The sequence below is a fragment of the Phalaenopsis equestris genome, unplaced genomic scaffold (assembly GCF_001263595.1).
Source record: "Phalaenopsis equestris unplaced genomic scaffold, ASM126359v1 Scaffold000878, whole genome shotgun sequence".
NCBI lineage: Eukaryota > Viridiplantae > Streptophyta > Magnoliopsida > Asparagales > Orchidaceae > Phalaenopsis > Phalaenopsis equestris.
Window position 1 is genome coordinate 22,649 of NW_018165318.1, and position 27,867 is coordinate 50,515.

Here is a 27,867-nt window from a genome sequence, read left to right on the forward strand (position 1 = left end):
TGTGTGTGTGTGTGTGTGTGTGTGTGTGTGTGTGTGTGTGTGTGTGTCAGAAAAAATTTTTAATCATTGAGCTTTGTGAAGTGTTTTTAGGTATTACCAATATGAATACTGTTGAGAATCCAGCCGAGTCTCAGGTTAAACATTAGCAACAAAATAATCATTTCTAAAGCATACACTAGTAACAAGGGTGGATCTACATTTCAGGACTCACATTTACTACTTGATAGTCAGTTCAGATAAAAGTAATAAACAAAGTTACAACCCTATTGCATAATAGTTGACCTCTTAATTATAATTCTTTATTTAGATTAAGCACCCTTAATCTTTCGCCTATGGGCACCACACAAATTGCCATTTGTAGGCAATTTCAGTCAATATTCAAGACCCATAACAACCACAATAGATAAATCCTTCACTAGTCTTTTGCAGCTTGACTCGTCTTAATAGTACCTTGAATCTTCTCTCTTTCAATAAAGTTGACATCCAAATTTGGCATATTCACTGATCCCCCAAATGGGAAGACTAACTCAATGCTTACATTCTAACAGTTCACGAGTGCTTTCATCCCACCCTATTTTAATTTCAATCAAAATCTTTACACCACAATTTTGTAGGGATTCATTTTTGATTAGCTCAATGGAAAAAATTGTGAACATTGACATCACATCAATATTTGAATTCACAGGTATTCTCTCTGCATTTATTACATTTTACAATTGTTATTTTTAATAAATAAATGCACCAAATAGCCATGCATAGAATATCAAATGCTGTATCAAAGTCTAGGTACACAGAAGAAAATACTCAGCACCAATGAGTTGCTTGGCCTTCAAAAATTGGGTGAGCCACAGCACAACTAAATCTAAAGCTGTTTATTATCTTTACAGCTTAACAAACAAAATGCTCTATTTGAATGATTATCTTTCGAGATGGGAGAACTCCAATGATAGAAAAAAAAATCAATTTTACATCAAACTACCCCTAACAAAATTTCAAAGATAAAGGTCGTCATCACAAAGAAGGTGTTTGGGTGCAAACATAATAGAATAAAACTTAAAAAGTTTTGATAACTTAAATTTGTAATAGAATATTCAAAATATTCAAGATATTCAAAGATTATGCAGATGTTTCTTACAGTAATATCATACATATGGTACAAAAAGTTCAAGTACAACTATTAAAATATGCAGAAATGCTACTATAAGAATAAATTAAATGAAATTCTTAGAAATAAATCATCTAGAAGAGCATGATGAGCAGAGTAATTTGGTCTATCACAGATTGATCAAAAAAAGGAGTGAGATTTGAAGAATACACATAGAAGTAAATATTTCGCTCCAAGTTGGATACCCATTGAGAGTTAAAATTTATGGGCGATATTGAAGTGATTTAATTTATAAATCTTTTCAATGAAATTTTTAAGGCTAAAAGACGCCAAATGACTATAACCTCACAACCAAAACTCCATAATCATTAATCTAACTCAAGGTTATTTAATTCCACGTGTCTTGCATCATATTTCTAGCATCACAAACGTAAAACTCTGTACGAGGAGAAAATGGAGAATACAATATTTCAAGAGATAGTGGCATCAAATCAACAAGGAACTACGACGAGGAATATTATTCTGCTTACTCGGATGAGAAACCAAGATTCAAGAGACACCAATCAAGAAAAGGGAAATGCTGAAGCCATCACTAGAATGACATCACACAATAATTTATCACCAACATCACTTAACACCTACACCCTTATTCACTTTAGAGTTATGAGCTATGACGTGTTGTTGTGGGAATATTGGGACCATCTAACACCTCTTTTCCCAACCAGCTCCTTGTCCCTCCGTCCCATCTCTGTAGGCCGTTATTTTTAACTTTCTGGTTAAAAAAAAAAAAAAAAAAAAAAAAAATTTTGTACATATGAAAATAGTTTAAATATAACTATGTGATTTTGATTTTTGAAAGTAATATATTTTTTAATTTTTTGAAAAGAGATGAGACCAAACGGGTCTCACATTTTGAATAGTTTGGATGACTGAGCACAATACCACAAGTAATACTTTTATCCCGAAGAATAAGCATATCGCTTGTAGTAGACTCAATCACCTAAACTAAAGAATGTGACATCTGTTTAGTCTGCAAAACATTTTATATGAGGCCAACAAGTTTCCCTACCTAATATAAAAAATTAGATAGTGTTTGTTTTACCTGGATTCCAAGTTCTCTATAGAGGCAAACTCCTAGAGTTAATTACATCTCAAATGATCGGGATCGCTCAAGAAAACTCTCGATTAAGATCAGTGATTCTGCCTTCAAGATTTCAAAGTTTAGGTTTCCAAGATTGAACACGGAAAAATCAAACGGGAGTGGCTCAAAAAGAAAGAATTATTTTAAGGAATCCAAAGGAATGAAGAGTAGGGGATATCACAGATCCAGGGAAAACCCCGGTGACCTCCCAACTATCCTATTATTTAGTTTTATGTCTTTGAAGTGATTTTATTCAATGTTCAATCCTGTAATTTTTTTTAGAATTTAAGACTTACATTCGCACAATATATGATCGTACAAATGGCCTAAAAAGATAGAAAGATTTATACCGTATCGTACAGCAACCTCAAAATCTTAAAGTGTCAGGACTTATAATTGCACAACAGAGTTATGCAAAAGCCTAAAGGTTACATGTAATGATTTACGCTGCACTAGGCAAACCATCTCGAAATCCTATGGGTTGTTATTTAAACTAAGGAAAGTGATTAGTGATGTGAATTTGTTTTAATGTTGCTCTTCTGAGTGTCCTCGTCGTGCTGCATACGGTGTTCGCTCCGAGCTCCCCATCATAGCACCTTCTGGTTTGATATTTGTTTTAAAGGGTACATGTCATCATTAGGTTTTCCTACACAGAGGTATAATGTATAACAGAACAATAAAGCATGCAGTATAACGAAAAAAGAACAGTACAGTATGATGTGAAGTAAAATGTTGTAATGTAAATCAAACATGTATATCTGGGAGGTCTGCTGCTCCTTTAAGCGAGCTAGTATACACTGTATAAACAAAAGAAACATTGCCTGAAAAATTCGAGAAAATCGACTAATGACCCACGACGAAAAACTCGGAAAAATCGACAAATGACTCACGACGGAAAACTCGGGAAAAAAAAATTGACAAATGACAATTCCAAGAAAATTATCAAAATCTCGGGAAGATCCCAGAAAAAAGACCATGAGTGTTTTGCCCAAAAATTCTAATATAACATTCAAGAAAAAATCCGAAAAGAGGGGGTTCGCAAGCACTCGGGTCTGGGCTAGGCTCAAATATAATATATTTGTACTCGAGGGACATCGAAGACTACTATCGATCACCCGGATGTATAGAGCCCACCACTCAACTAGAAGAGTGTCCTACTAAACCTAACTTGGGAGGGTACTCCTTAGCCCGATACTGGTAATCAACAAGTAGACAATCAAGCTACAGTACATTTAAAATTTATATTTTTAGCATGCACATAAATTTCAGACATACAAAAAGAAAATTGTATCAATTTTGTATTGAAAATATTTTTATAAATATTATATCTATTCTTATCATATTTGTTCTTATCAGTTTTGAAAAGTATAGTTGTCCACGAATCGATCACGTCGTCGGGCGTAGGACCGCCAACAACCTAAGAAGGGACGGGTATACGGGTCCACCGGTAGTATTGTGTTAGTGAATGATACTGTCATCCTACGGTTCATCAGGTCCCAGGATTGGGTCCTGATATCGTATGATCGAATATTATTTCGCCCTACCTCCAGAGTGCCTTTGTCATCACCGCCCTAAGCCTCAAAACAAAACCGATTTATTTGCGCTCTTGCTTGATGCTTGCTTGATGGTTTCATATATAGCAAAAGGTTGTATGTATGCACTTATGTGTCAGACAAAAGCACTGAAAACCGTACCAAGAAACAAGGAAAAAAAATTAAAAAAATGGGGATGAGAGGGAGGAGGAATTGATCCACCCAAAAGGAAGAAAAGACGAAGGGTGAATCAACCCTCAAAACTTATAACGAAAAGATCTGAAAAGAAGGGCCCAATATCCTTGAATCAATCCAAGAAGAATATCATTTTTTTTAATTTTATAATTGGATCAACCCAAGAAAAGTATCCTCCAAATTTTGTTTCGAACAGGTCGAAACGGGCCCAAAACTAATGAGACATTTGTACTCACGACTCCACCACCTATATGTACTCACACACCCAAGCCTAAACCCAAGTGTGGCATTTATGTTATCCAAATTTTAATGTCAAACTTCCAAAACTCCTTTATGAATGACAATTTGACAAGTTTTCTTTTAAATTCTTTATGAATCCGATCTATATCATCTCATGTTTTCCAACACAAAACTGTAGAGGCCTTCAAATTTCACAAATCAAGCAAATCCACTAACGACAACTTTTAGAATTCCCAAAATCTTGGAGACACTAAAGCCATCCAATTCCAACTCCAACCAAAAGCTTTCCATACCATATAAGCACGAAATTATCCAAATAAAACCAAATAAGTGCTCAAGGCCAGGGGCAACAGAGACGGACAACCAAGAGAGACAACCAACAGAGACGGACATCCAATACCAAAATAATCCCACGGGTAGGGATAAGAAAGAGAATAGCCCAACCCCAAAACAAGCTCACAGCCATGAACCACAAAGAGAGCAGCCCAGCCCCAAAACAAGCTCACGACCAAGGACCATAAAGAGAGCAGCCCAACACCACCACTCTCCAATTTGCCATATAAAGAAATCACAAGGTAAGGCTCACGGCTAAGGGACAATAAAGAAGAAAGCTAAGCCCAAACCAACCACGGCACAAACCAAGGAATCACAACAGAGGCTCACGGCCGGGGGCAGCGAGGAGAAAGCCAAGCCCCAAATCAAACATATTTAACATAAAAGAGCTACAGGTGAAGGCACACGGCCAGGGGGTGTAGCAGAGAACGGCCAAACAGGCAAAAGGAAAGCAGCTAGGATGCTCATGGGTAAAGACAGCTGACCAAAATAACTAAACCAGCTTCTCAGCGAAGGGGGAAGCAAGGAACAACCAAACAAAAATCAAAGAGAATCATGTTAATGCTCTCGGGTAAGGGCAACAAGGAAAAACCACCACAACATTGTTATTATGCCCCTTTGATATACATAAGAGAGTGAATGGACAAACTCTCATAAACTATCTAGATTGAAGTCATTTTATTGAACAAGACATGATAGTGAATTGATCCATTTATATCAAACATTCCCATATAGAAGTAGATATTGAAATCATAAATTTTGGGATGACAAACTTGATTATCAATAACAATCTCGAGAGGAACGTTATATGAAGAACTTCCAACCAAACCGAGCCCAACAAAGGGGCAAGACAGGGAACCGCAGCAGGCACACCCGAGCCCAGCAAGAAGAGCAAGACAGGGAATCACAACAGGCACACCCGAGCCCAACGAGGTGGGACAAGAAAAAAATAAACACAGTTTCAGCCCAACTAAACCCAATAAAAGAGAGTCAGCAAATAAGCTTTTGAGCCAAATCAATTCCTTGTCTCAAATCCAATTAAACCCAATATAAAGGCTAAAGAAAAGAATACAGTTTAAGCCAAAACCGCACCCACCCAATGGAAAAACAGATCAGCATTTCCAATATGAGTTCAACCCAAAAGAGCCAAAATTGAAAGCAGCACAGAGGCAAACCGAGCCCAGCACATGGGCAAACCGAGCCCAACATAGGGGCAACAGAAAGAATTATGACAAATAAACTGAGCTCAGCAAAGGGGGCATATCAAGCCAAGTCTCATGCAAAACCGGGCTCAAACCTCAGGCCAAACCGAGCCCACCAAATGGGCAAAACATAGTAGAATCAGGGTAGAATTTCCAGCTAGCTTTTAATCCAAAAGAAACCAAAACTAAGCTTATTAAATGAGTCAAAACAAAACATACTTTCCAGCTAACATCTAATCCAAAAGGAAGCCAAAACCGAGCCCACCAAATGAAAACAAAATATAATTTCCAGCTAAACCGAGCCTAGCTTCAGGCCAAACCAAACCCAGCAAAAGGGACCAAAAATAGAGAAAACATCCCAAGTAAACCGAGCCCACCAAATGGGGAAAACAAAAAGACAACACTTCCAGCCATCAAAGTCAAATCTCATGAAGCTTTGTATCTCAAAATATTATGCCCAGCATATGTTTCAAATAGTAACAGATAACAGAGAACGAATAAGCATAAACGGATCCCTAATGCCAACATATTATCCAATATTGAAATTAATTCCAACATTTACTTGAACAGGAATAAAAATAATAAAAAGCATTAATATTTCATTTCCAGCATGAATTCTAGATTAGCAAATATCATTTCAGAGTTCATAACTATGACTTCTCCAAGTATTTCGAGCAGAAAAAGAGAAGGCAGTCATATTATACTTCATTTTACTGATTCTGGCAAGTATCCATGACTAGATCTTAAAACATGCCTAAAATCTTATTTTCACATGCTTTAGAAGAGAAAATAAATACTTTTAGGTGTCATCCTAAAAGAAGCAGATTAGAGAAAAGAAGAGAAATACCTCTTAATGCAGACTCAAAGTAAAACTGTAAAACAAATTTAAGAAAACACCTCCTACAGGAACCCTCTTCCTAAAAGCTTCGAGAAACAGCAACCAACGAACACTTCAAACTCCTTTTCCTCTCAAAATTTTCAACAACCCAAAACAGCATCCTAAGAAGCCCTTTTATAGGCAGAGATGAGAGGGGGACAGCCAACTACCAGCCCTAAGGTGGTCGTCAGACAACGGGAGTGAATCATCACCATAAAGGAGTAGAAAGTAAAGCCTCGAGAAGAAGAAGGGTCGGCCAGCCGAGCTCCCACGATTGAAGAGTCGAGAGGGCGAGGGGCCACGGGAGATCAAGGAGAAGAGTCGAGAGAGAAGGAGATCGCCGCGTGGATGAGCCACGGGATCTTAGGGCACGAGAGGGGGCGAGACGAGCGTCGCGGGATCGAGTGGGGGTTACGTGTGCGAGAAAGTGAGTAAATAGGTTTTAGGATTATAATTTTTTTATAATTAATAATATATATATATATAAATTAAAAGAAAAAAACTCTAAGCCAGGTACATGACGTTCCGAACACGGCGTGGTTCGTTTCACTGTTGGAGGTAGTTTTAACGAATTCATCAATTTTCGTGCAATTTGCTTGTGCGCAAAATTATGGCAATATGGGTGTCTTTTCTTGTTAAAATTGGTGTCTCAGACGTTGGCGCAGTCCATTTTGTTATTGAAAGTCGTCCGGAGAAGTTTGCATTTTCACCCATCTTTTAAACTCAATTTTAGTCTGATCTTATGCAACTTAGTGAATTTTGTGCATTTTGTGTGTGTGTGTGTGTGTGATGATGAAGTCATGAAAAGGTTTTCATAAGGCTTGAGATCCTATTAGGAACTTCTCCTTGAGTCTCCACATGATAGTCCTTAATCACTCGACCATATGACGATAGTTTTGAGATCATCAACGCGAGACATCACAAGAGAAATAGGAAGTGGCTGAAATTTCTAAGGGTATGGATTCCAATACTAGTTCTCTAAGATAGTCGATAAGAAAGTCATATGGCTAGATCGTAAGCTCTATGAAGAGGAAGTAAAGACCTCGCAAAAATGAGGTCAACAATCCCTCAATCTCAAAAATTGCTCAAAACTTAATTGAATTAACTAACCTTGTTATAACTTGTCTGAACTGGGTTGCAACAAAGACTGAATCTTGTTTGAACTTTGATCGAAATATTTCCAAATCATAATAGAACCATAATCACTATTTGAAACTTGTTTATAAATACAAACGAGCATAACCCAAATGTTGTGATGAGCTTATTTTTTGAACTTCTAATATTCTTACATGGATATTTTATCTTATATTGATCTTTGCATGAATCTTATTAATTTATGATTTAATATTAAGATATCAATGTCACTTCATACTTCATGCTTTGATGTTACTATAATACCTCATACACCGTACAATTTGTTAATTTTAAAGCTTATGCCACAAAAATCCTAGTCTCATGGACAAAAAATATACCAATACTCAATCACACAATTTTAAACCATGATTATAAGTGCAAGAATTCCAGCTATTATCAGACTAAGAATGACGCCTCATACCAAATTTAGGGGAATCAAATCTGATTCTACAAAATCAATACATCATAAAGATCAAATTGGAGTCAGATCTCAGTCAAGCCACTTGATGCAAGAAGAGCATGGACATTAGATATAGATAACTAGCAAAAAATACTACTCCAAGAGGAAGAAAAGGCAACTGACAGAATAATTGGACACGTTTGATAAAGTTCACAAATGAAACCTTAGACATCACAGTTTCTAGTTCTTCAAAACTGCCTTCAGAAGAAAAGGTTTCAAGTGGATCAATATCTTCCAGATCCCCATAAAGTTTAATTTCCTCAACTTGTATGCCTCTATCAAGTAATGCCTACACAGATAACATCAGGTTTAAAATCATTATGCATATGAAATAAAAATAAATTTGCAATCTAGATGAACACCTTTAGGAGTCCAGGAGCATCTTCTTCCATAGCCTTTTCCACCGAATTCCTGCAAAAAATTTTTAAGAGAAAACATAATCTCTTTTGACATTGTTTATTTTTAAAATAGGAAATGAAACAAGAAAGGTGTCCGCCATTTACGTTGCAGTTCTCCTCCTTTTCCTTCTACTAGAGGATAGGAACTCTTTAGTATTTACAGAACCAAGAGCAACTTCTTCTGAGAAATTCCAACTTTTGACATTAACATCACCCTCAGAAACAAAGAGGCCCAACCTACATTTCAATGGAACGTGATCTATAATGTCTGGTGCGGAGTCACTATAAAGCTCTGTTTTATCCTCAAACATCAAGGAGACATGTTCTCTGGTGTTGCAAGAATAAATTTGCAAATCAGTCAGAAGTTTGCTCCCCACAGGCTCAGATTTAACACTGAGCAAACTACTCGATAAAACAGAAATGGATTTTGGCTCTTCAGCATGAACATTAATTTCCGGATAACATTCACTATCCAGTCTAACTTGTAAATTCCTGTTGCTTATCAAGAAATCATCACGAACGTCATCATCTTTTTCAGGATGCTGATTGATCAAACAATTAGTCTCTGAAAGCTGTTCACCCAAACCAGATAACTTAGTACTAAATAATCTCAGCATATTGCTTGCATCAGCTCCCTCAATAGATTCGGTTTTCACCTTAGTAAGCAAACCTGATGAAGCTGAGGCAGTTGACCTAATAAGAGCAGATGCAAAACCAATTTCAGCTTCTTCTTCAAAAGATTTGGGTTCTATCTTGATAGGAAAAGCTGATTGGGATGAAATATTTACCCAATTACTGGAATTCTTTTCAAAAGCAATTTCTGGGTAAGTTTTTTTGGAAGGTTTTCCTTTTAAGTTGTAAGCGGGCAAGCCTAAAATAAATAGATCATTAACAGTATCCTCCCTAGCAATGCCATGCTCGGCACTTGAGATTTTATTCAGCGAAGCATGTGGTTGATCTAAGCATTTGGAATCTTCTTCGAATTTTTCCCTTGATTTATAGCCTGAAAACGAACAAATGCCCGTTTTATCGATTTCACCAGATCTAGTTCTATATGTTTCATCAACGACATTTTTCTGACAAACATTGTCAGGAGCTCTTTCTGTACATGGCTTTTCCATAGACAAAAGTGCATCATTAAAATTTGCATCATCATCTATCACTTCATCATAATTGGAGTTATTTATGTTGATTCCAAAATCACTGAAATTAGACAAAGAATCATCCTGTAGGGCATGTAGTTCAAGGACATGAAAACATTAGAAATCAACAACCTACACTAACCCAAACAGACTCAGAAACAAGAAAAATTGAGTAATTTTTAGAAGATTTACCTAAAGGGATGCCCATCGTGATCTAATGCAAATAGGAGAAGCATCAATGGAAAAATATAAGCAGCAGTCATTTAAAGATGGAAAAAAAAAATCTTTCCACTTTTTATTGGCAGCAGGAAAACAGCTGGTCAAGGTAAAAAACAGGAATGAAAAAAGACTCCATAAAAATTTTCTGAGTTGAATTAAAACCATATTTACCTTTTCACCACAATATAAAGCATTTTAAAATAAAAAAATCGTGAATTTGTAAATTATTTCAACATATAAACAGATCATGACTCAATCTAAACTAGCAACCTTGAACATACATTGGTTTCAACTGGAAAAAAATAATAATTAATTTTTTCTTCTTTTTGGTACTAACAAGATAAACTTCAATAAATTTTGAAGGAGAATATGGCAAAATCATTTTTTTAAGCAAATTATATTAGCTAGATAACAATACAAGTATATCAAAGGCACTTCTACAACATTCTAGCACCAACAACAAAGCCTTAATCCCACTACGTGGGGTCGGCTACAAAAAGCTAGAAATAATTCTAGCACAAGAAGAAAAATACAACCAAGCAGAAAAAAGCAAGAAATAATTCATTTGGATCATTTGACTTAAATCTAGGAAAAATAAAGGAATGACAACAAATTTTCTTCTAATTTATGCCCTTTTTGGTATAAAGAATATTGGATCATTTATCCACTAAAGAGTCAACACTTTGAATGCTACAAGCAAATGCTACAATCGAAATTAGAATTAAGTTCTGAAAAATATTCATTGTCTTGTTCACCAAAGGAGATAGGATGGGAGGTTTCAAAAACTTGCAGAGCATTGTCTTTGATAAATTCAGTAATAGATGAAATAACCAGCACTAAAGAGCTAGGAGAAGTAGAAAACTCAATAACTTTCTCTTGAAATTGAACCTAGATCTAGATTTTCAGAACATATTTGAACAATAGAAGTGTAATCTTCCACCTATGGTCCTATCTAAGGTTTAAATGAGTCTTGAAAGATTTAAAAAAATTATATCCGAAAATCCGACAAGAAAAATATGATAGCATACTTCTAAATTCTACCTTTCACTATTATCCGAACGAGGGAGATCCAATTAATATGAAATAGTACATAATGCTCAATTCCACCAAGACCAGCAACAGAAAGGCTGGCAAAACCAGCTATTGCAACATCCACCTAAAAGATTTTTCTGATTGAAACCAAAGAGAACAATGTAGGTTGGTTGAAATAATATGCAAACAGAGCTGTGAAAAAGATATCCAAACTAAAGTGACTGGAGACAATATGAAGCAATCAAAATGAGGGAGCCATTGTAACATGTGAATTTGGTTGAAATAATATGCAAACAGAGCAGTGAAAAAGATATCCAAACTAAAGTGACTGGAGACAATATGAAGCAATCAAAATGAGGGAGCCATTGTAACATGTGAATTTGAAGCTCGTTAATATAATAGAGCCACCGTGAGAATAGTACTATTTAATCTGCTTCTAGCAAATAGAGTAATCACATAACAGCTTTAAATCCAACAGAAAGTTGTGAATTAATGTCATGCAAGGACGACCAATAATAAATACAAAGTTTGAGGGACCAAGAAACCATAGAAATTTATTCATCAAAAAATAAGATAGCATGCTGTACCTAGAAAAACAAGGTTGTTTATGTTAAAGATTCTGAAGCTTGATGAAAGAAATTGAAAATTCATTGATTGAGAAGAAGAAAACACCCACAACATTCGAATTATCCACTACATTCGAATTATGAACAACATTAGCAAAATGGTCTGGAGGTTGAGGCAAAGGAGGCACAACCATTGAGAAGGAAGTAAAGGAACAATCACCGAAGCACTAACAAGGGTAAGCTCCACCATTGGGGCGGAAGTAAGATCAGTCATCTAAGCACCAAACGGGGTAGACGGCAACCTCATGTAGAGTCAACAAAAGTCCTAGGGACAGAAGTTGGGATACAAAAATGCTCAGATGAATCTTAAAGTGAAAAAAATCCCAACAATGATCAATAAAATCGAGCATCCACAACCATTAACATACCAAAGTAAGAGCAAAAAAAAACAATCGCTGACCATATTGACGAGTACACCATAACAGAACCAGCTTAGGAAGCCAATGAGGTCATAATAGATACCAATGCCACAAGGCGTCAACATCAAGAAGTGAATCAGGCCTCACAAATGCCCCACAACAGTGTTGCGTCAAAATGGATGAATGCAGGCACATGGAGAAAAGTGATGCAAAACCAGCAATGATGACATGAACGTTGTCAAGCGAGAAAATACCATGTTGTTCAAGTGCCCTCACTGCTGGCAAAATCGAGACCAATGCGCTAAGCAATGCAGGTAACTTGTGCAGGCAAAGCTACCTAAACCATAGCCATAGGGAACAGCTGATGCCGCCTAAAGCATTCCACATGTGTGGAGTGTCACCTGGAGTGATGCGGCTAGGGAGATGCGCTAGAGAAGAGGGCAAGATGCTATGCCTCCATGGAGGGCTGACATGGATCAATTTAACCACATGAATAAGCACAATCAGTAGATTTCGAACCGCATGCAAAGTAGCACAGATTCAAGAAATAAAGAGCAAATTGAAAACAAATAATCTCTTAACCGAAAATTGTATAACTGTTCAGATCAAGTTAATTAGTATAGCGTAATCTATCTGCACATCATATAGGGAAAAATAGAAAATAGTAAGAATAAAATTTATCTCCAGGAGATGCAAAAGAGAATTCACCTACTCTTGCAATTCAAGACCAAGTTCGCCAACATGCAATGATCTGTTAGTTCATTTCACCCTAACAAGTCAAAAAATAATGTGCCAAAAATCTGACATAATTCGACGTTAGACCAACACGCTTTTCCAGAAAAAATTGAGGCAAAGCAGATTTTTTTATTTCAATAATTCAAATAAATCAATAAGAATACAAAGATTAAGTACCTACGATTCGAGAGGTAGGCGATCTCTCCTAATTCCTACAGCTCGAAAGGTAGAAAATCTCTCCCAAAACCTAAACTTAATACTCACAACTTAGTCTCACGCATAAACCTAACCCAAGATAACAAGTCTATTCATACCCAACAATAATAACAATAAAAGACTAAATTGCCCTTAGGCGTACAAAAGACAAAATTGTCCTCTAGCTAGGCGCCCTCCTAAGACACCTTGCCCTCAAGATGAGAAAAAATGACAGTGTTCCTCCTCCTCCATAACTGCCTCTATTTCTACATTCTATGTTTCCTCGTCCAGCACTATGAGGACTTGTAATCCTCGATCCCTACAACGGTGTCCTGAGGTAAACTTTTCATCACACTAAAAACATTACCCCTGGCTCGCTTCTCCCGAATCTCTGTCTATGTCAGACCCTTGAGTGTTGCTCCCAGTTGTGGTCCATTATTTGTCCCGTGCAGTCTCCCTCTGGACTTCCACTGTCTGAACTTTTGGCATCGTAGTGGTTGCAACAGTCTTGTATGATGCTCCATCTGTGTTGCTCCTATTGGCTTTCTTCATGTGGTTCTTGTCTTCCACCATTTAGGCTAGATCCATTATCTCCCTCAATCACGCGGTCTTAGTAGTCAATGTTGCTCGTATGTTGAGTGTTGCTCGTATGTTGGGCTTTAAGCCCTTCATGAAATTCCCCTCTAGTCCTACTTCAAAAATCCTCCACAGTCATCCCAATAATAGTTCCAATCTCTCCCTATATTTCATGATCATCTCCTCCTGAGTTAAAGTAAAAAATTGCTCATGTAAGGTCTCCTTCATGAATGGCTTGGAAAAATTCCAACAAACAATCTTTAAATTCATCAAAAAAACGAATTGGGTATCTAGTCTCCCTCCAATGAAACCAGGCTAAGGTTTTCCCCTCCAAACACAATCCTGTCGCCATGAGTTTCTCCTCCCAATTTAACTCATTCATTGTGAAGTATCACTCCACTCTATACACCCACCCTTGTGCGTCTTCCCCTCTCGAAGTAAGGCATCTTCAACTTTCTAACTTCAACATCTCCACCCCAAACTCTGCTTCCTTCGACATTTCCCTCCATGTATCTAGAAGGTGGAACTCCCTCCTTCAGTCGTAGGCATACCTAACTCTCAATTCCCTTATGCCTCCATCGTGCTCTTTCGTGCCACTTAAATCATCCCTCCAATTTTCGGCCTATCCCCTCCATCGAAAGTCTCCACCCCCCTTCACTCGAGTCTTAGGGGAGCACTCTTGTTGATAAATGATGTCTTCTTCATTGTCTTCTCGCTCGATCTCCTTCTCTTTTGTCTTGGCTAATGATTCCCTGATCAACCCTTAGTCAACGTTTGCAGTTGAAGCGATCGGCACAACCTTGGATTGCATCTCCATGAGCTTTTCCATCATCTCCAGCATTTCTCTTATGCTCTCAAATCCATCCTCCATTCAACTTTTAGTGGAAGAAAACCTATCCTCCATAGCGGCGGACCTCACTTCCATTCCCGATTTGATTTGACTAATCTCTTCCTCTAATTTTTTTCTCCAGATCATCTACATTCTTTGACGTCATCTATTTCAAAAAAAGTTTCTATCTCAAAGACAAATTTAATAACCTAAATTCCCATTGTATGTCCTCAACTAGCTCGTATCACAACTGTACCTCAAATCAATGTTTCATGATCAAGTCAATCCCGTCAAACCGGTCCTCGCTTCCAAGTAGAACCTACCGCAACCGTCTACGCACAAATTGACGCGATCCTCGAATATGGAAGTTTTGGGTCCCTATGTGTCGCGATCCCTTGTGCCTGCCTTCCCATATAGCTCTGATCGCGATTGGATCGCATAGATGGCGAGAGAGGAAGAAAGAATGGAAGTTTCGGGTCTCTATGTCTTGCTTCCGCTTTCCCGGCTAGATCTAATCGCTATTGTACCACGTATCGTAGCTTACAAAAGTGAGGAGGAGAAAGAAGCGAGTATCGGGTTTTGGCAAGCCGCCATCATCACTTGTGAAAAAGCTACAATCTCAACATTGCTATTGGCACATTGAGCTGCAACGAAGAAGCCAAGATCTCATCGTTGCCTTACATGTGCTTGCACGGGAAGACGGCGCGAGAAAAGGTGAACAATGGGAGCTTCGGATCTTAGTTCATCGCGGTTCTTCGCACGTCTCTTTCCCAGCAAGCTCTAATTTTGTGATACTGTCGTCTCTATCCTAAATTTTGGATCTCGCGGATGCTTCTCAGCTAGTTCTCACGCAACCAACGATTACTCCCCCCGCTGGCAGCAATTTCATGCTGATCTCCCATAAATCGTATCTCTGATACTAATTTGATACAATTCTGACATCAAAATTAGCACGCTTTTACAGAAAAAAATTAGGGCAAAACAGATTTTTTTTATTTCAATAATTCAAACAAATCAATGAGAATACAAAGATTAAACGCCTACGATTCGAGAGGTAGGCGATCCCTTCCAATTCCTACAATTCGAGAGGTAGGAAATTTCACCCAAAACCTAAACCTAAGACTCACAACTCAATCTTATACATAAACCTAACCCTAGAGATAACAAGTCTATTGATACCCAACAATGATAATAATAAAAGACTAAATTGGTCTTCAGGGTACAAAAGACAAAATTGTTCTTAGGTTAGGCGCCCTTGTAACAAAATCATTATAACAAAGCAATCAATCATGCATATCACAAACAATTTTGTTTCCTATTTTATCATTAATTTTAATGCTGTTGAAAAGTAATACAATTGATCTATAAATATTATAATCAGCCATTATCAGCACGTTGAGGTGCTTCTGACACAGGTGGTGGAAGGTGGATTGCAATCATTTTTTTTTTTTTCAAATGCGGAAGCTAAAATATGTTTCCAATAATAACTACAGTGAAATCCACAAGCTTCCCAGAGTAAAGGGCTCCAATTCTAACCTTTTTGCAATACATTTAACATAAAGTCAATAAATTCCATTTCTAATTCAATACAAGGAGTACGTGAGTATGTAAAGGCATGTCAAATCAGAGGAAAGGGAGACAGGGATCGGACAGATATAAAGTTGTTTACAAACATGGCACCTGAAACATTGCTATTTACAAATCTAGCACAATCTTTCAACCATTTTTCAAATTCTCACTCAAATATCAAAATTCATGATAAAATCTCAACCCATATTTTTAATTTTTATGAAATTCTGAATGGTTTGATTGCGGCGCATGTAAATACATCTGTTCGGCAGTTCAAAAATTTTAAATGGGCGCTAGATTTTGTAAATAGTGATGCTTCAAGTGCTATGTATGTAATTATCCCAAGAACATAAAAAAAATACATGAAAACTTGTATTTGCATTATTTCTTTCTCTTTCTGTGGGCCATCTTGAATGTTGCTAGCTTGCATCCATATTTTCCATGCTTGGCTTAAGCCCACAAGCAATTAGGAGGTAAATTGTCATCTTCCAAGCAAATGCAAAATTTGAGAAGTCTCTTTATCAAAGCTCCAAAAATCAAGTTTCGAAATTGCTAGAAGTTACTATATCTTTCTTGGCCACCCGAGTCATGGTTAAATGATTATTAGTGGACATTATTTCAATTTCTGATAAATATTAATAATACACTCTCATAATTTATAAAGACCTCACATAATAATTTCAATAAGCAATAAATTACCACCTATTCATAAACTTTTAAAATTTAAAACTCTCCAAAATACTTTGAAGCTCTACCATAATTTTCAAACCCTCATTAAAAAAAAATTTCATGCTCTTGTTGCGCATCAAAATTTCCCTTCTTCATGATTTAATCTTCTGTAAACAAGTAATTTATTCCTTTTATCATAGTGTATATCAATTATCTTATCATTACAGTTAATGTGAACTATTGTCCCTCAAATTATTTTTCAATCTATCCTTCCTAATTTAAAAAACAAACAATTTTATAATTATTATTTGTTTCATCAAACACTTGGATGAAGAATAAGATATTAGTAATCAATTTCACAAAGAAACATTAGCCACATTGTTATGAGTCCAATTGTAAGATAGGAATTTTGAAGAAGGCTCTTTGGAGCATCCTGATGCTTGGGATATGTGGGAGAATTGTGGAGGAGTCACTAAATGAAGTGATTTAAATGTCACAAATGAAAACAGATACAATTTAATGCAAAAGAAAAGGCATGGTGATTTGATACTCATGCATGACTATCCGTAGACATTTACATATTGGCTGACAAAATGAAAATTAAAGGCAATACCAATTACAAAAACATAAATAAAAAAACACAGGAAACCTTGGACATCAATCTGTTTTGTAGAGAGAAAAGCCCATCTACCTTAGCTAGAGCAATAGCAACGATAAAAAAAGTCACACGCTAATATATATGCACATGTTCAAGTACACATACATTGCATACCAAAATATGCATTAGAAGTGGCAAGCAGCCCCTCAAAATGTTTTCTCCTCATACGCATATTAATCTTAATAGAAACAGAAGTATGCATTAAGATTGAAGAAGACCTGGAAAGAGACTAATGTTCAGAATCAGAACAACTCACATTTCTTTTCCCCGCCACAGGGTCCTTTTCATCCTTAACATTGATTTCAGAGTTTGCAGTGGGAAAATATGTTTGAAAGCTGTCCGATTTTAAATATCCCTCATGTTTAACATTTGTTTCACTTCCGATGCAGCGGTCCTCTACCTGTAATATCAGAGAAGCCTACAATAAGTTAGCTTGAGAAAAACATGATGCATAAATTTCTTTCCTATATTTATAACATTGAAATCAAACATGAAAAAGAAAACACAGCAATGTTAAGAATTGGCCAGAGAATACAAATGACAAAGAAACTTAATCAGGAACCATTGTTCAAGAAATCAGAATATCGGTTATGCATAGCTACAACTACCGCTAAAAACCTACTGAGAAAGTTCCTCTATAAATTTCTTCCCTATATTCATAACATTGAAATTAAACATGAAAAAGAAAACACAGCAATGCTAAGAATTGGCAGACAATACAAGTGACAAATAAACATAATCAAGAAATATTGTTTAAGAAATCAAAATATTAGTTCTGATGCTAAAAAACTTCTGAGAAAGTTCCTCTATAGTCAACTCAGCTGGTGTAAGTCTGGCAAAAACCTGAATTGATGCCTCCACAGAAACAGATTCAACGTGTAAACTCTCAAAAGATTCAGGCGCCGCTTGGAAAGGAGCAGCTACAGCAACCACTTCTGCAACAAAACCATCCAAAGAATCTGTTCGTGAATCTTGAATGTCCGGCTTAGAGTTCATCTCATAAAAAATTTTGGAAACAACCATGTCTTCCTCAGCTCCATTTATGCAAATGTGATACTGGTGCATTACCCAAGGAGTTCTTACATGGCTCCCACCATTCGCTGGGGTCATATAGAGAGTCGACACTTCCTTAAACCCTTGGTGAATACCATCTACAGATACTAGGTTCAATTTGCCATCGCTATGCCAGTAGATCTCAAAAGAGCTGTCATGTTTCTTTTGTCTTTTCAACTTTCTACCGCTGTTCATATCAACTTTTTTATGGAAAAAGTATGATTTGCTTCCATCCTGTTTAACGCCTAATAATGAAAACTATCAGCAAAATCTTGTAATAATTATGGGGGCATAAAAAGAAATGATTCTTCTAACAAAATACCAGGTAGAAATTGAGGATGAACATTGTCCAATCCATCATCTTCATCAAGGGAAATTATGAACTCGTTAATAAAGGGATGACGCTTAGCCACACCTCTTCCGCAAGTGCCAAAGCAAGTCTTCATCTGATGGATCAAATTGGATGCCTCTAGGCAAACCAGGCCACTCCTAATAAGAAGACAACCATGCAAGGTAGAAATAGACAATTTCACGAAAAAGTACAGATATATGTGCTGTAGATTTGAATTTTCAAAATGTCCACTACAAAAATTATTTGATGGCATAAAAATAACATTTCCATTAGCCTATAAAAGTAAAAAAGCATTCCATGTGCAAAAGCCGGTTAGAAAAAAAAAAGAGTTGAACCCGCTGCGTTAGTTCGAAGAAACCGATGAACCGATTGGAGATGTGAAAAAGAGGATGAAAATAAGCAGAGTTTATCCCAAAAAAACACAAACAAGAGCATAGTGAAGAGCATAGAAGACTATCACATGAGAATAGGAAACCACTAAGCTAATCAATGATGCGTGCAGAAACGGTACAGGGTACTGCTGGCCAGAGGCGCATGCGTTGTTGAGCGCAACATGCGGGAGAAGACATTGAGTGCAAGAGATTGGTGACTCTTGTGTGAAGGAGACGGGGCCAGTGGGATGCAAGCAAACAGTGTAGATGACAAGATAGCAAGATATCAGTGTGGGGAGGGAAATGACACCTGCAAGAATAGTGTGGCCAAGTGCCGCTTGTGGGAGAAAACAAGTTGCATACAGGCAATGGGATTGTGCACAAGTCATCTGAAAAAGGAGTTACGCAAGCAGTCAAAGCAACGATAACGAGCAGAGTAAAGAAAACAAAATTAAAGGTTAAGATTTTTAATTTCAAAAATATATAGTTTAATTTAAAATTTATTATATATTAATATTAGCCTTTATTACATCATGTCAGAAATCAAAAGTTAACAAATATAGAAATCGAAAGATTATAAAAGATCATGATCACTGATTATGTAAGAAGAAGAGAGGAATTGAGATGTCAGGTTCTACTTGCAATTCTTGTATTCTTGTATAGAGACTTTAAATTTGAAGAAATATTTAGGGTTTCGATTTGTCTCACTTGAGAAGAGTCGGTTTAAGAGAAAGACAGGATTAAATAAAACAATAAGTCTGCTTAAGGTAATTTTCTAAACCTTATGCTTAATTTTATTTCAAAAGAAAGTTATTAATATTATAATAGGATAAATAAAATAGAAAGACGAGAATAAAAAAATATTTCACAAGAAGGAAAAATTGAATTTAGAAATTTAGAAATTTAATAGAGAAGTTAAAAATGCTAAATTATACTTATTAATTCCATCTTACCTTAGGATTTAATACTTACTTTGGAAACCTAGTCCTTGTGAAAGTTTGAAAGAAAATTGTAAGAAAATACTAATATAGTTTAAGTTAATAGGTAAGAGGCTAAAGGAAGTGGAGGTAAGAGATTAAGCAACAGAACAAATAATCTATTGGGATGAGTTATAACATTCCTACTTTCTGCTAATTACATTAATATTCGATTTTACATGCATTAATTGATTCTATGATATCAACAGAACCGTACCTTAAAAAATTTTCAGTACATGATGATCATTGATAAATTAATTGAACATTTACTTTCATGTAATCAAATAATCGCTATCATATGTTTAGCATTGTTTCTCACTTAGACATTCACTTCAGAAATTTAATATTTGAAAAATTAAAAGAAACAAAATGATAATCAAGTGAAATGAATGTTTAAGTCAATCAAAAGAGTAACTCCTTGTAATATCAGTTGGGTGCGCTATTGTATCCACACACATAAAAAAGAAAAAGAATTAAAAAGCAAAATAAAAATGGATGTGCCTTATATGAAACAAAATTTAATGCCTAAAATCTTTTTAGAAAAATGAAATGTTAACGTTTAATTATTTTGAAACAGCATGCATGTAAAAGCATATGCATAAAAATTAGTATATTATAGAACTCTAATCATTCATTAAATTGTTGCATGACTTAACATGTGATTTCATGTTTATTACATAAAAAACTCATTTAAACTAATGACTAGCAGTTGAGAATTTGAATATAGAAGAAGATGAACAACCAAAAATAAGTGCCAGGAAAATATACTGTATCTTGTTTTATGTTTCTTTACAAAAAATACTGTTGCAACTTTAATGTTTATATATGTGAGATGGAATATGGATTAGAAATGTTGAATTTTAGTATTATTTGTTTGGATGATATTTTCTTATTATTTTAAATTTTGAAAATAATATTTCTATACCATCCAATTTTCAGTTCCCTCCTTGTAATTCTAAATTCCTGAGCTAACTCGTGACATCATATCTCATTTTGAAAAATGGACCCTAATAAATAATGGAGATGCACTGAAATCTGCAAAAATAGAGTTTTGTAAAAATGTTAAAACAATAATATTTGATTGGTGGATACGAGTTTGATATTATATCAAAGACTTCGTGCGTAAAGAAGATAGGTGTTCACCAATAATATAGTAACAATAGATAAAAAAAAGGAATGAGCTAAGCTCAACGAAAATAAAAGACACATTTGGGACATAACAATGAAACAATCATCAACTAGAATGAACTGCTATTTATACCAAATTTTGTAAATATGTGGAACAACTACCACAAGTTTATCAAAGTTGGTTAAAAAAATAATATTTGGCATTATTGGGCTCATCATATCATGCCTTATACTAAAAAAATTATAAACAGAATGTCAAGTGAACTAATGACTTGATGGATGAAGCCACGACTTGCTTGAAAACTAGGATTATGGCACCTCAAAAAATTCAACAAAGAAAAACAAATATGGCAAAAAGTACAAGGTGCTTAGACACTAAAAAAACATCACAAATACTTGCTTCAATCTTCAGAAACATATGCAAATCTGAATAATTAAAAGAACTAAGAACTCAAAACTAAATAAAATAATGTGCACAATATGCTGGTCATGAATGCCTATAGCATCTCGAATTAGATTATTTACCATCATACTCTTCACACTTTTTCTTTTCCTTCACTATACAAAAAGGAAAAAAAGTTTCGTAATCAATCAAAGAAAGGCCAAGTAAATAAACCATAACAAGGTCATAATTGTTGAATCCAAGCTTTGTGCATTCTTCATGGCCTCAAAATTACCGAGTCTCTAGTCAAACAAAAATTTGGATCAATAAAGAAGCTAGACCATGAAAATAAATAGGAATAGAATCATAATTGTGGAATTAAAAAAATAAAAGTTTAGGGAAAATCGCGGAGAAGAGAGATCGAGGACAGCACAAGCAAATTATCAGTGCCCTACTTGAATTCCTTATAAGAAAACTGAGCAGGGTAAATGGCACTTAGTTGGCATTTTAAACTATATACTCAATCGAGTCTCCTAGTTGAAAGTTCAAAAACACGATACCCCTCCTATGTCACCTTGACAAAGGGCGCAAACTTGTGACCGCCTATAAGAAATGGTAAACTAAGAATCTCTATTGCTTGATCAAGAATACATGTAAATTGGATGGCATGTCATCACTAGATAAATTGTGCTCCGTAGTTGGGTTGAACAGGAAGGATGGTTAAGTATATCTTATGTCGCTTCCCCAGTTCTCTCTATCATTCAACAAGATGTCACAACTAAAAAATGGAATTTGTGTTTATTGAATTAAGTAAATTATAATGTTGGTTGAGATGGACGGCCATGTCTCTCCTATGGCAGGGCAAAACCATGCAATATTCCAACTACAAACTTATATAAAATCTCTTTAGAATCAATATTGAACAATATATTCAATGCACCGATCCATTAACACCGTACACAGGTCATTCTTCAGCCTTTGTTTGCTTAAACAAGTTAATCCCATCAAAAAACAAATTTGGAAGCAATTTAATAGCTCAAATATAACCGAGCTTCACCATAAAATTACACACACCTCCAAAGGGCTTAAATTAGCCATGATATAAAAGAATGATCAAATTTAAACCATTAATAGCAATCAAGACTGAAATCTGACTGGTAAGATGACTAATATAATGAGCAAAGTTTTGATCTGCAATAAAATAATGGATCTCATATAATTATTGATATAAGCATTAAAAATAGCTCGTAATTTATACCAATTGTTATACCAAAGGCATCAATACTAGCGCGTAAATAATCTACATGCGCTAAGAGTAAGAAAACGGTCCTTCTAGTTCCCACACCATACAAACATCTCAAATTTCATATTAACGAGTCAATCAACCTTCATGAAGCACATCCCACCAACAACAATCTCCGAAACCATGGCATGAGTCCAGGCATCCAATTTAGATGAACATCAACTGATCCTATAAATATTGATATGGATACAATCATATCATTCAAATCTCCATCAATACTATTCTAACTACTCTAAGAGCCTAAAGCCTCTATCAATCTATTCATCATTATTGCATGTACAATGATCCAACACAAGTCTTGGAGGAGGTGTGGCTCAATTTCCCACTCTTCGATCAATTGGAGAACAAAACACCTATTTTGTTCAATATGAAACTCAGATGGACATGGCTCATATCACCAACATGTGATGCATTACAGTATTAAAATAACCTTCACTACTAAAAGCCCATAAATGTCCCTCAAGGGAGCAAGGTAAGGCTTCACCTCATTTTTATTACAAGACAAACTATGTTATATTGATTCAAGCATTCTTACCTACATGCTCACTGTGTTAGGGTTCTTCCTAAAGGGGCAGAAACCTCGAAGAGGATGTTAACCTTTTGTTACTTGAAAAATGAATTTTACAAGGAAGAGGATTTCAAAAAATGAGCTAATGAGGTAGAGGAAGATAGTAAGATTTAAAAAAAAAAACATCACAAGAAACTGTGAGTTGGAATGTCAGATTGTACGGCATAAGAAATTGCAAGAGATAAGTCCACGGAAAAGAGCTAAAGTGTGCTGAAGAGCGGGATTTAAGAAATTCGTCGTATACAAAAAAAAACAAGATAAGAAGACAGTGCACCATAATTTAGCTCAAGTACCATTAAATCTCAAAAACCCACAAAATCGTTCACCAGGAAACAGCTACAAAAGCTGCAACACGTGGCACTGCCGTTTGTCCATCCATGATTACGGAATGGACCTATTTTTTTTTTACATCAAAGGTACCTTACTGAAGTTTGGAATGAGTTGCTTCACGTTCAGACCCCTGAAACAGAAAAAGAAACAGAAAAAGAAACATAAATTTAAGAGGCGTGATGAGATTAAACTGAAAAAGGAAGCGAATGGGTAGCCGAGAAACAACGCACTTTGAGAGCACATCAGGATGGATGAGCATCCTCTTCCTCTGCGAAAGCGGCAATACATCGAGATCATCCGCCCTTGTCTCGTGCTGCAGTTGCATGGCGGTCTTTTCGCCGAATCGCGAAGGAATGTTCGGGTTGTCGCCGGCCTTTTGGAAAGCCATGACATAACAAGGCTTTGGGAGAAGAGGTAACTAGGGTTTTAGGGCATTCGTAGCACAGAAAAGAGCAGTAGAGGGGAAGAAAGTCCGAGAAGAGCGAAATGAAGCAGGGCCGAAAATATTCGAACAGTCGGCTACAAAGCTTTGTACAAGATAGTGGCGCGTTATAAAGGATCGACGCCGGGCTCGGCATCAACGGGTGCCTCCGTACTTTTTGGACGATCAATTGTCGGCAGGATTTCATATTATACACTTCTTGAAATAAACTAAATAATTTGAAATTTTATTTTACATCATAATTTAATAAGGACGCTTCTTTTTTCCAAAAAATAATTTGTCCAATTTTTCAAATATTTTTTGTTCATATTCATAACACCTATTAATTATTTAAAATAACTTGTATTTGTAATATTTTTAGTATCATTACTTTTATTGATTAAATATGAAATTTTTGAATCCCAAAATGCCTGTGAATCAAGCCCCAAGAATAAAGCATAGAATAAGAAGAGATAGAAAGAGAAAAATAATAGTAATGAGCATTGACGAATTGTATCCTCTTCATTAAATATTTCTCATGTTTATAGTCATGTTTGGAAAGAGTATGTACTAAAGTATTTCTGGCATTTTACAACTTTGAGATTAAAGTCTGGCTTGGTCAGTTTAGCTTAGTTGACTTTAGATCGATGTCGTCAGCTTGATTAGATGGGCTTGAACGGTATGGTTTGGTCAGTTGATCCGACCTCATTGACTATCTTCGATCCATGTTCATTGGACTTTTGGAGTTTTCATGGGATGATTGGAGGTACATTGTGGAACTATACCTTTCTTTGGATGGACTCTACTAGGGAAGGTACGCTATCACATCAAGTTAGCTTTTTAGTAGTGACTAGCTCAGATGCTCTTATGTCTCATTTCTAGTTGGATGACTTGTGTTTGGATTATCTGATTATCTTCTATCCGCGTTGTAACTTGGATCATCTGGTCATATGAGTTCCATAATCACTGGCAATGAGCCAGCTTTCACCTTACTTCTCTTTTGGACTGATAGATATCTTTTTGATCAATGCAACCACTTTTTTTTATTTATATATTTTAGTTCCATGTTTTTTTTTACTTCTTCAAAGTGGTGTTATGATAAAAATAAGTAAATTCAATACAAAAAATATGTTTTATTTAACTCTAATTAAAAATTCAATAATTAAACTCCCTTGATTGTGGCACTCTTGATTCTTGTCAATAAGGGGTGATGGGACTCCTTCCTATTCCTACTTTTTTGTGCACTTCCGCCTGTGTTGAGTTAGTTGGCCTCCCTGGCTTAAGAGTCGCGATGCATAGGCTATCAAAGTCCCATGTCAATGTTCCCAACAATAATTTGATTTGCTTCACCTTCGAGTTTCAAATATACACTCCAGTTTTCATTGGAGTCTGTCAGAGGATCTCACGAGCAGGTGGCAGTCGCTCATCATATCGAGCAGACCACCGCTTGATGTATCGAGCACGTTATTTTGAATAATGGTTGGGGGGAATCACGCGCTTCTGTCGAGTTGTGATAGTTGCTTACTTCCAACAATTAAGTTGATGGCTTCGACAACAATAATCCCAGCACGTATCGAAAAGGTTATTCTTTCAATACTTGAGCAAGGGGCACATTAGCGACTGTGAGTTCCAAATATAGAACCTTCAACATTTCCTTCTATAATGAGTAACATAGGCATGCAGGGTCTCACTCTATCCCTGATAAAATTGTAGGAGTAACAATGAACTTTTATAGGATTTTTGTGCGCTAGCAAACTGTGCAATGAACATTTACTTAAATTTTTTAAATGACTTTCGTTGAACCATCTTAGAGTCGAGATCCCCCAATGTGGTGAAGCATAATCAACACTTTAATGCATCATTGATCGTAAACAAATCTACAGCCAAATCGGAGAACGTGATATGATAAACTCAGTTCGTTCGTCCGTTGTAAGATTCAAGCGTCGAAATCTTGAACCAATTTAATGGCTTGATATTTGAGATATACCAAAAAAAACATATTCTCAGGTCGACACAATGTGTCGACACACCAAACCCAATGTTTTTCGATCAATGCTGACCCTGAACTATCAAGGTATCCGGTTTCATCTCCCCTTTCTAAGGCGGGAAGGCCTCTTCAGTCGTTTGGTGTCGGGATATCTTGTCGGGCTTGTTGCACCCACTAATTCAGAGCACCTCTCATCATTTATATATTCTCTTCGTTTAGATTATAGATTTGTTGGACCTCAAATTCTCTGGTACACTCTACATTATCATGAGTCTCTCTATTATGAAGAAATTCTCCTTTCAAGGCTCTTTTATTATTGGTGGCTTAATCCACACTCTCCGCAAATATAATAGTGTTGAATCCGAAATTGTTTGTGAATCACACCTACGGAATAAAACCTAAAACAAAAAGAGATTCAGAGAGAAAAAGATTGTAATGAACAAAAATGAATAGTATCATCTTCATTGAATGTTTTCCTTATTTATAGGATAGGTAGTTCAATAAAGATATTATATTTTTGCCCTTGCTTGAAAGGGGTATGTACTAAGTTATTTTTGAAACTTTACAAGTATGGTCTTACCGGCCAACTACCTTTTGGCTTGGTCGATTATGCTAACTTCACTTTTGCTCGATGGGATTAGCTCCATCGGTTGACCATGGTCGGCATTGTTTGGTCGGTTGATCTAACATAATTGACTATCTTTGATCCCTAGCAACAAGTCTTTTGGAGTCTTCATGAGTGGTCAAATTTACTTTGTGAAACTAGATTTTCCTTTGAATCGGCTCTACTGGCGAGAGGTAGGCTACCACATCAAGTAATTTTTTTCTGCAGTCGCTGGCTTTGGCACTCTATTGTCTCATTTCCGATTAGATAAATTGTGCTAGGATTAGCCAATTGTATTCGCATCCAACTCGTGTCTTAGTTCATTCGGTTAGGCCTACCCCATGATCTCCAGATAGTGAGCTAGCCTTCATCATACTCTTCTCTTCATAACCACCAGACCTCTTCGAGATCAGCGCAAACACCATATTTTATGTACAACAATATAGTTAACGCATGGAAGTTTTTAGTTTAATATTTTAATAAAAATAAAAGTGAAAGTACCATATTGACTTGGAAATAAACAACTCCTAGAATATAAGTTTAATTACGTTTGAACAGCAATTTTACCAAGCGATTTAAAGATTAAAATGGGTCAGAATAAAAAATTTTAAACATAATATTAACGTATATTAAAACATGATACATCAAAAATATTTCATAATAAAATTATACATATATATTTTGCGAATGCTTTTACTCATTCTCCTATTTCATGGTTATTACGTTGCGAGGAGACCGACTGTTTTGCCTCTAATTACTTCGTCGTATTTTGCATTCAAAATTCCACATCCAATAATTTTTTTCAACATTTTATTACAATTATCTACAAAATATTTTTTATTTATATCATGTCGAGTGATTGATTAGATGAATAATAAATTTTAAATTAACTTATTTAAAAGTAATGTAAAATATACTTCTTCCTCAAGATCTTCCATTTTTATTGTCAAATAAAGTTACATTGTTATATAAAGGATATTATGAGACGAATAAAGTAAAAATCACTTGATATAGAATATAAAATTATCTTTAAAAATATTTTTAGAATTTAAAATAATAAATTAAAATTTTAAATATTTTTGTTATGTTTTACATATTAAATGCCCTAAAATTAAATTAGGACAAAAAATTACATGCTAATTGAAAAGGATAACACCAAGCTCCA

At 35.7% G+C, this 27,867-nt stretch overlaps 1 protein-coding gene and 1 pseudogene across 1 annotated transcript in view; both read right to left on the bottom strand.

Annotated features, from left to right (window-relative positions):
- The window catches only part of LOC110032128, a 5,580-nt pseudogene extending 566 nt beyond the window's left edge, over positions 1–5,014 (bottom strand).
- Positions 1–24,283, bottom strand: part of LOC110032100 — a 34,181-nt gene extending 9,898 nt beyond the window's left edge. The window contains 9 exon segments of the mRNA XM_020735612.1: positions 8,383–8,508; positions 8,582–8,630; positions 8,723–9,843; positions 17,483–17,626; positions 18,070–18,524; positions 18,602–18,702; positions 18,704–18,768; positions 23,781–23,820; positions 23,921–24,283. Coding sequence (XP_020591271.1) covers positions 8,383–8,508; positions 8,582–8,630; positions 8,723–9,843; positions 17,483–17,626; positions 18,070–18,524; positions 18,602–18,702; positions 18,704–18,768; positions 23,781–23,820; positions 23,921–24,078 — 2,259 coding nt within the window. The 5' untranslated portion in view covers positions 24,079–24,283.
- Between the last annotated feature and the right edge of the window lie 3,584 nt (positions 24,284–27,867).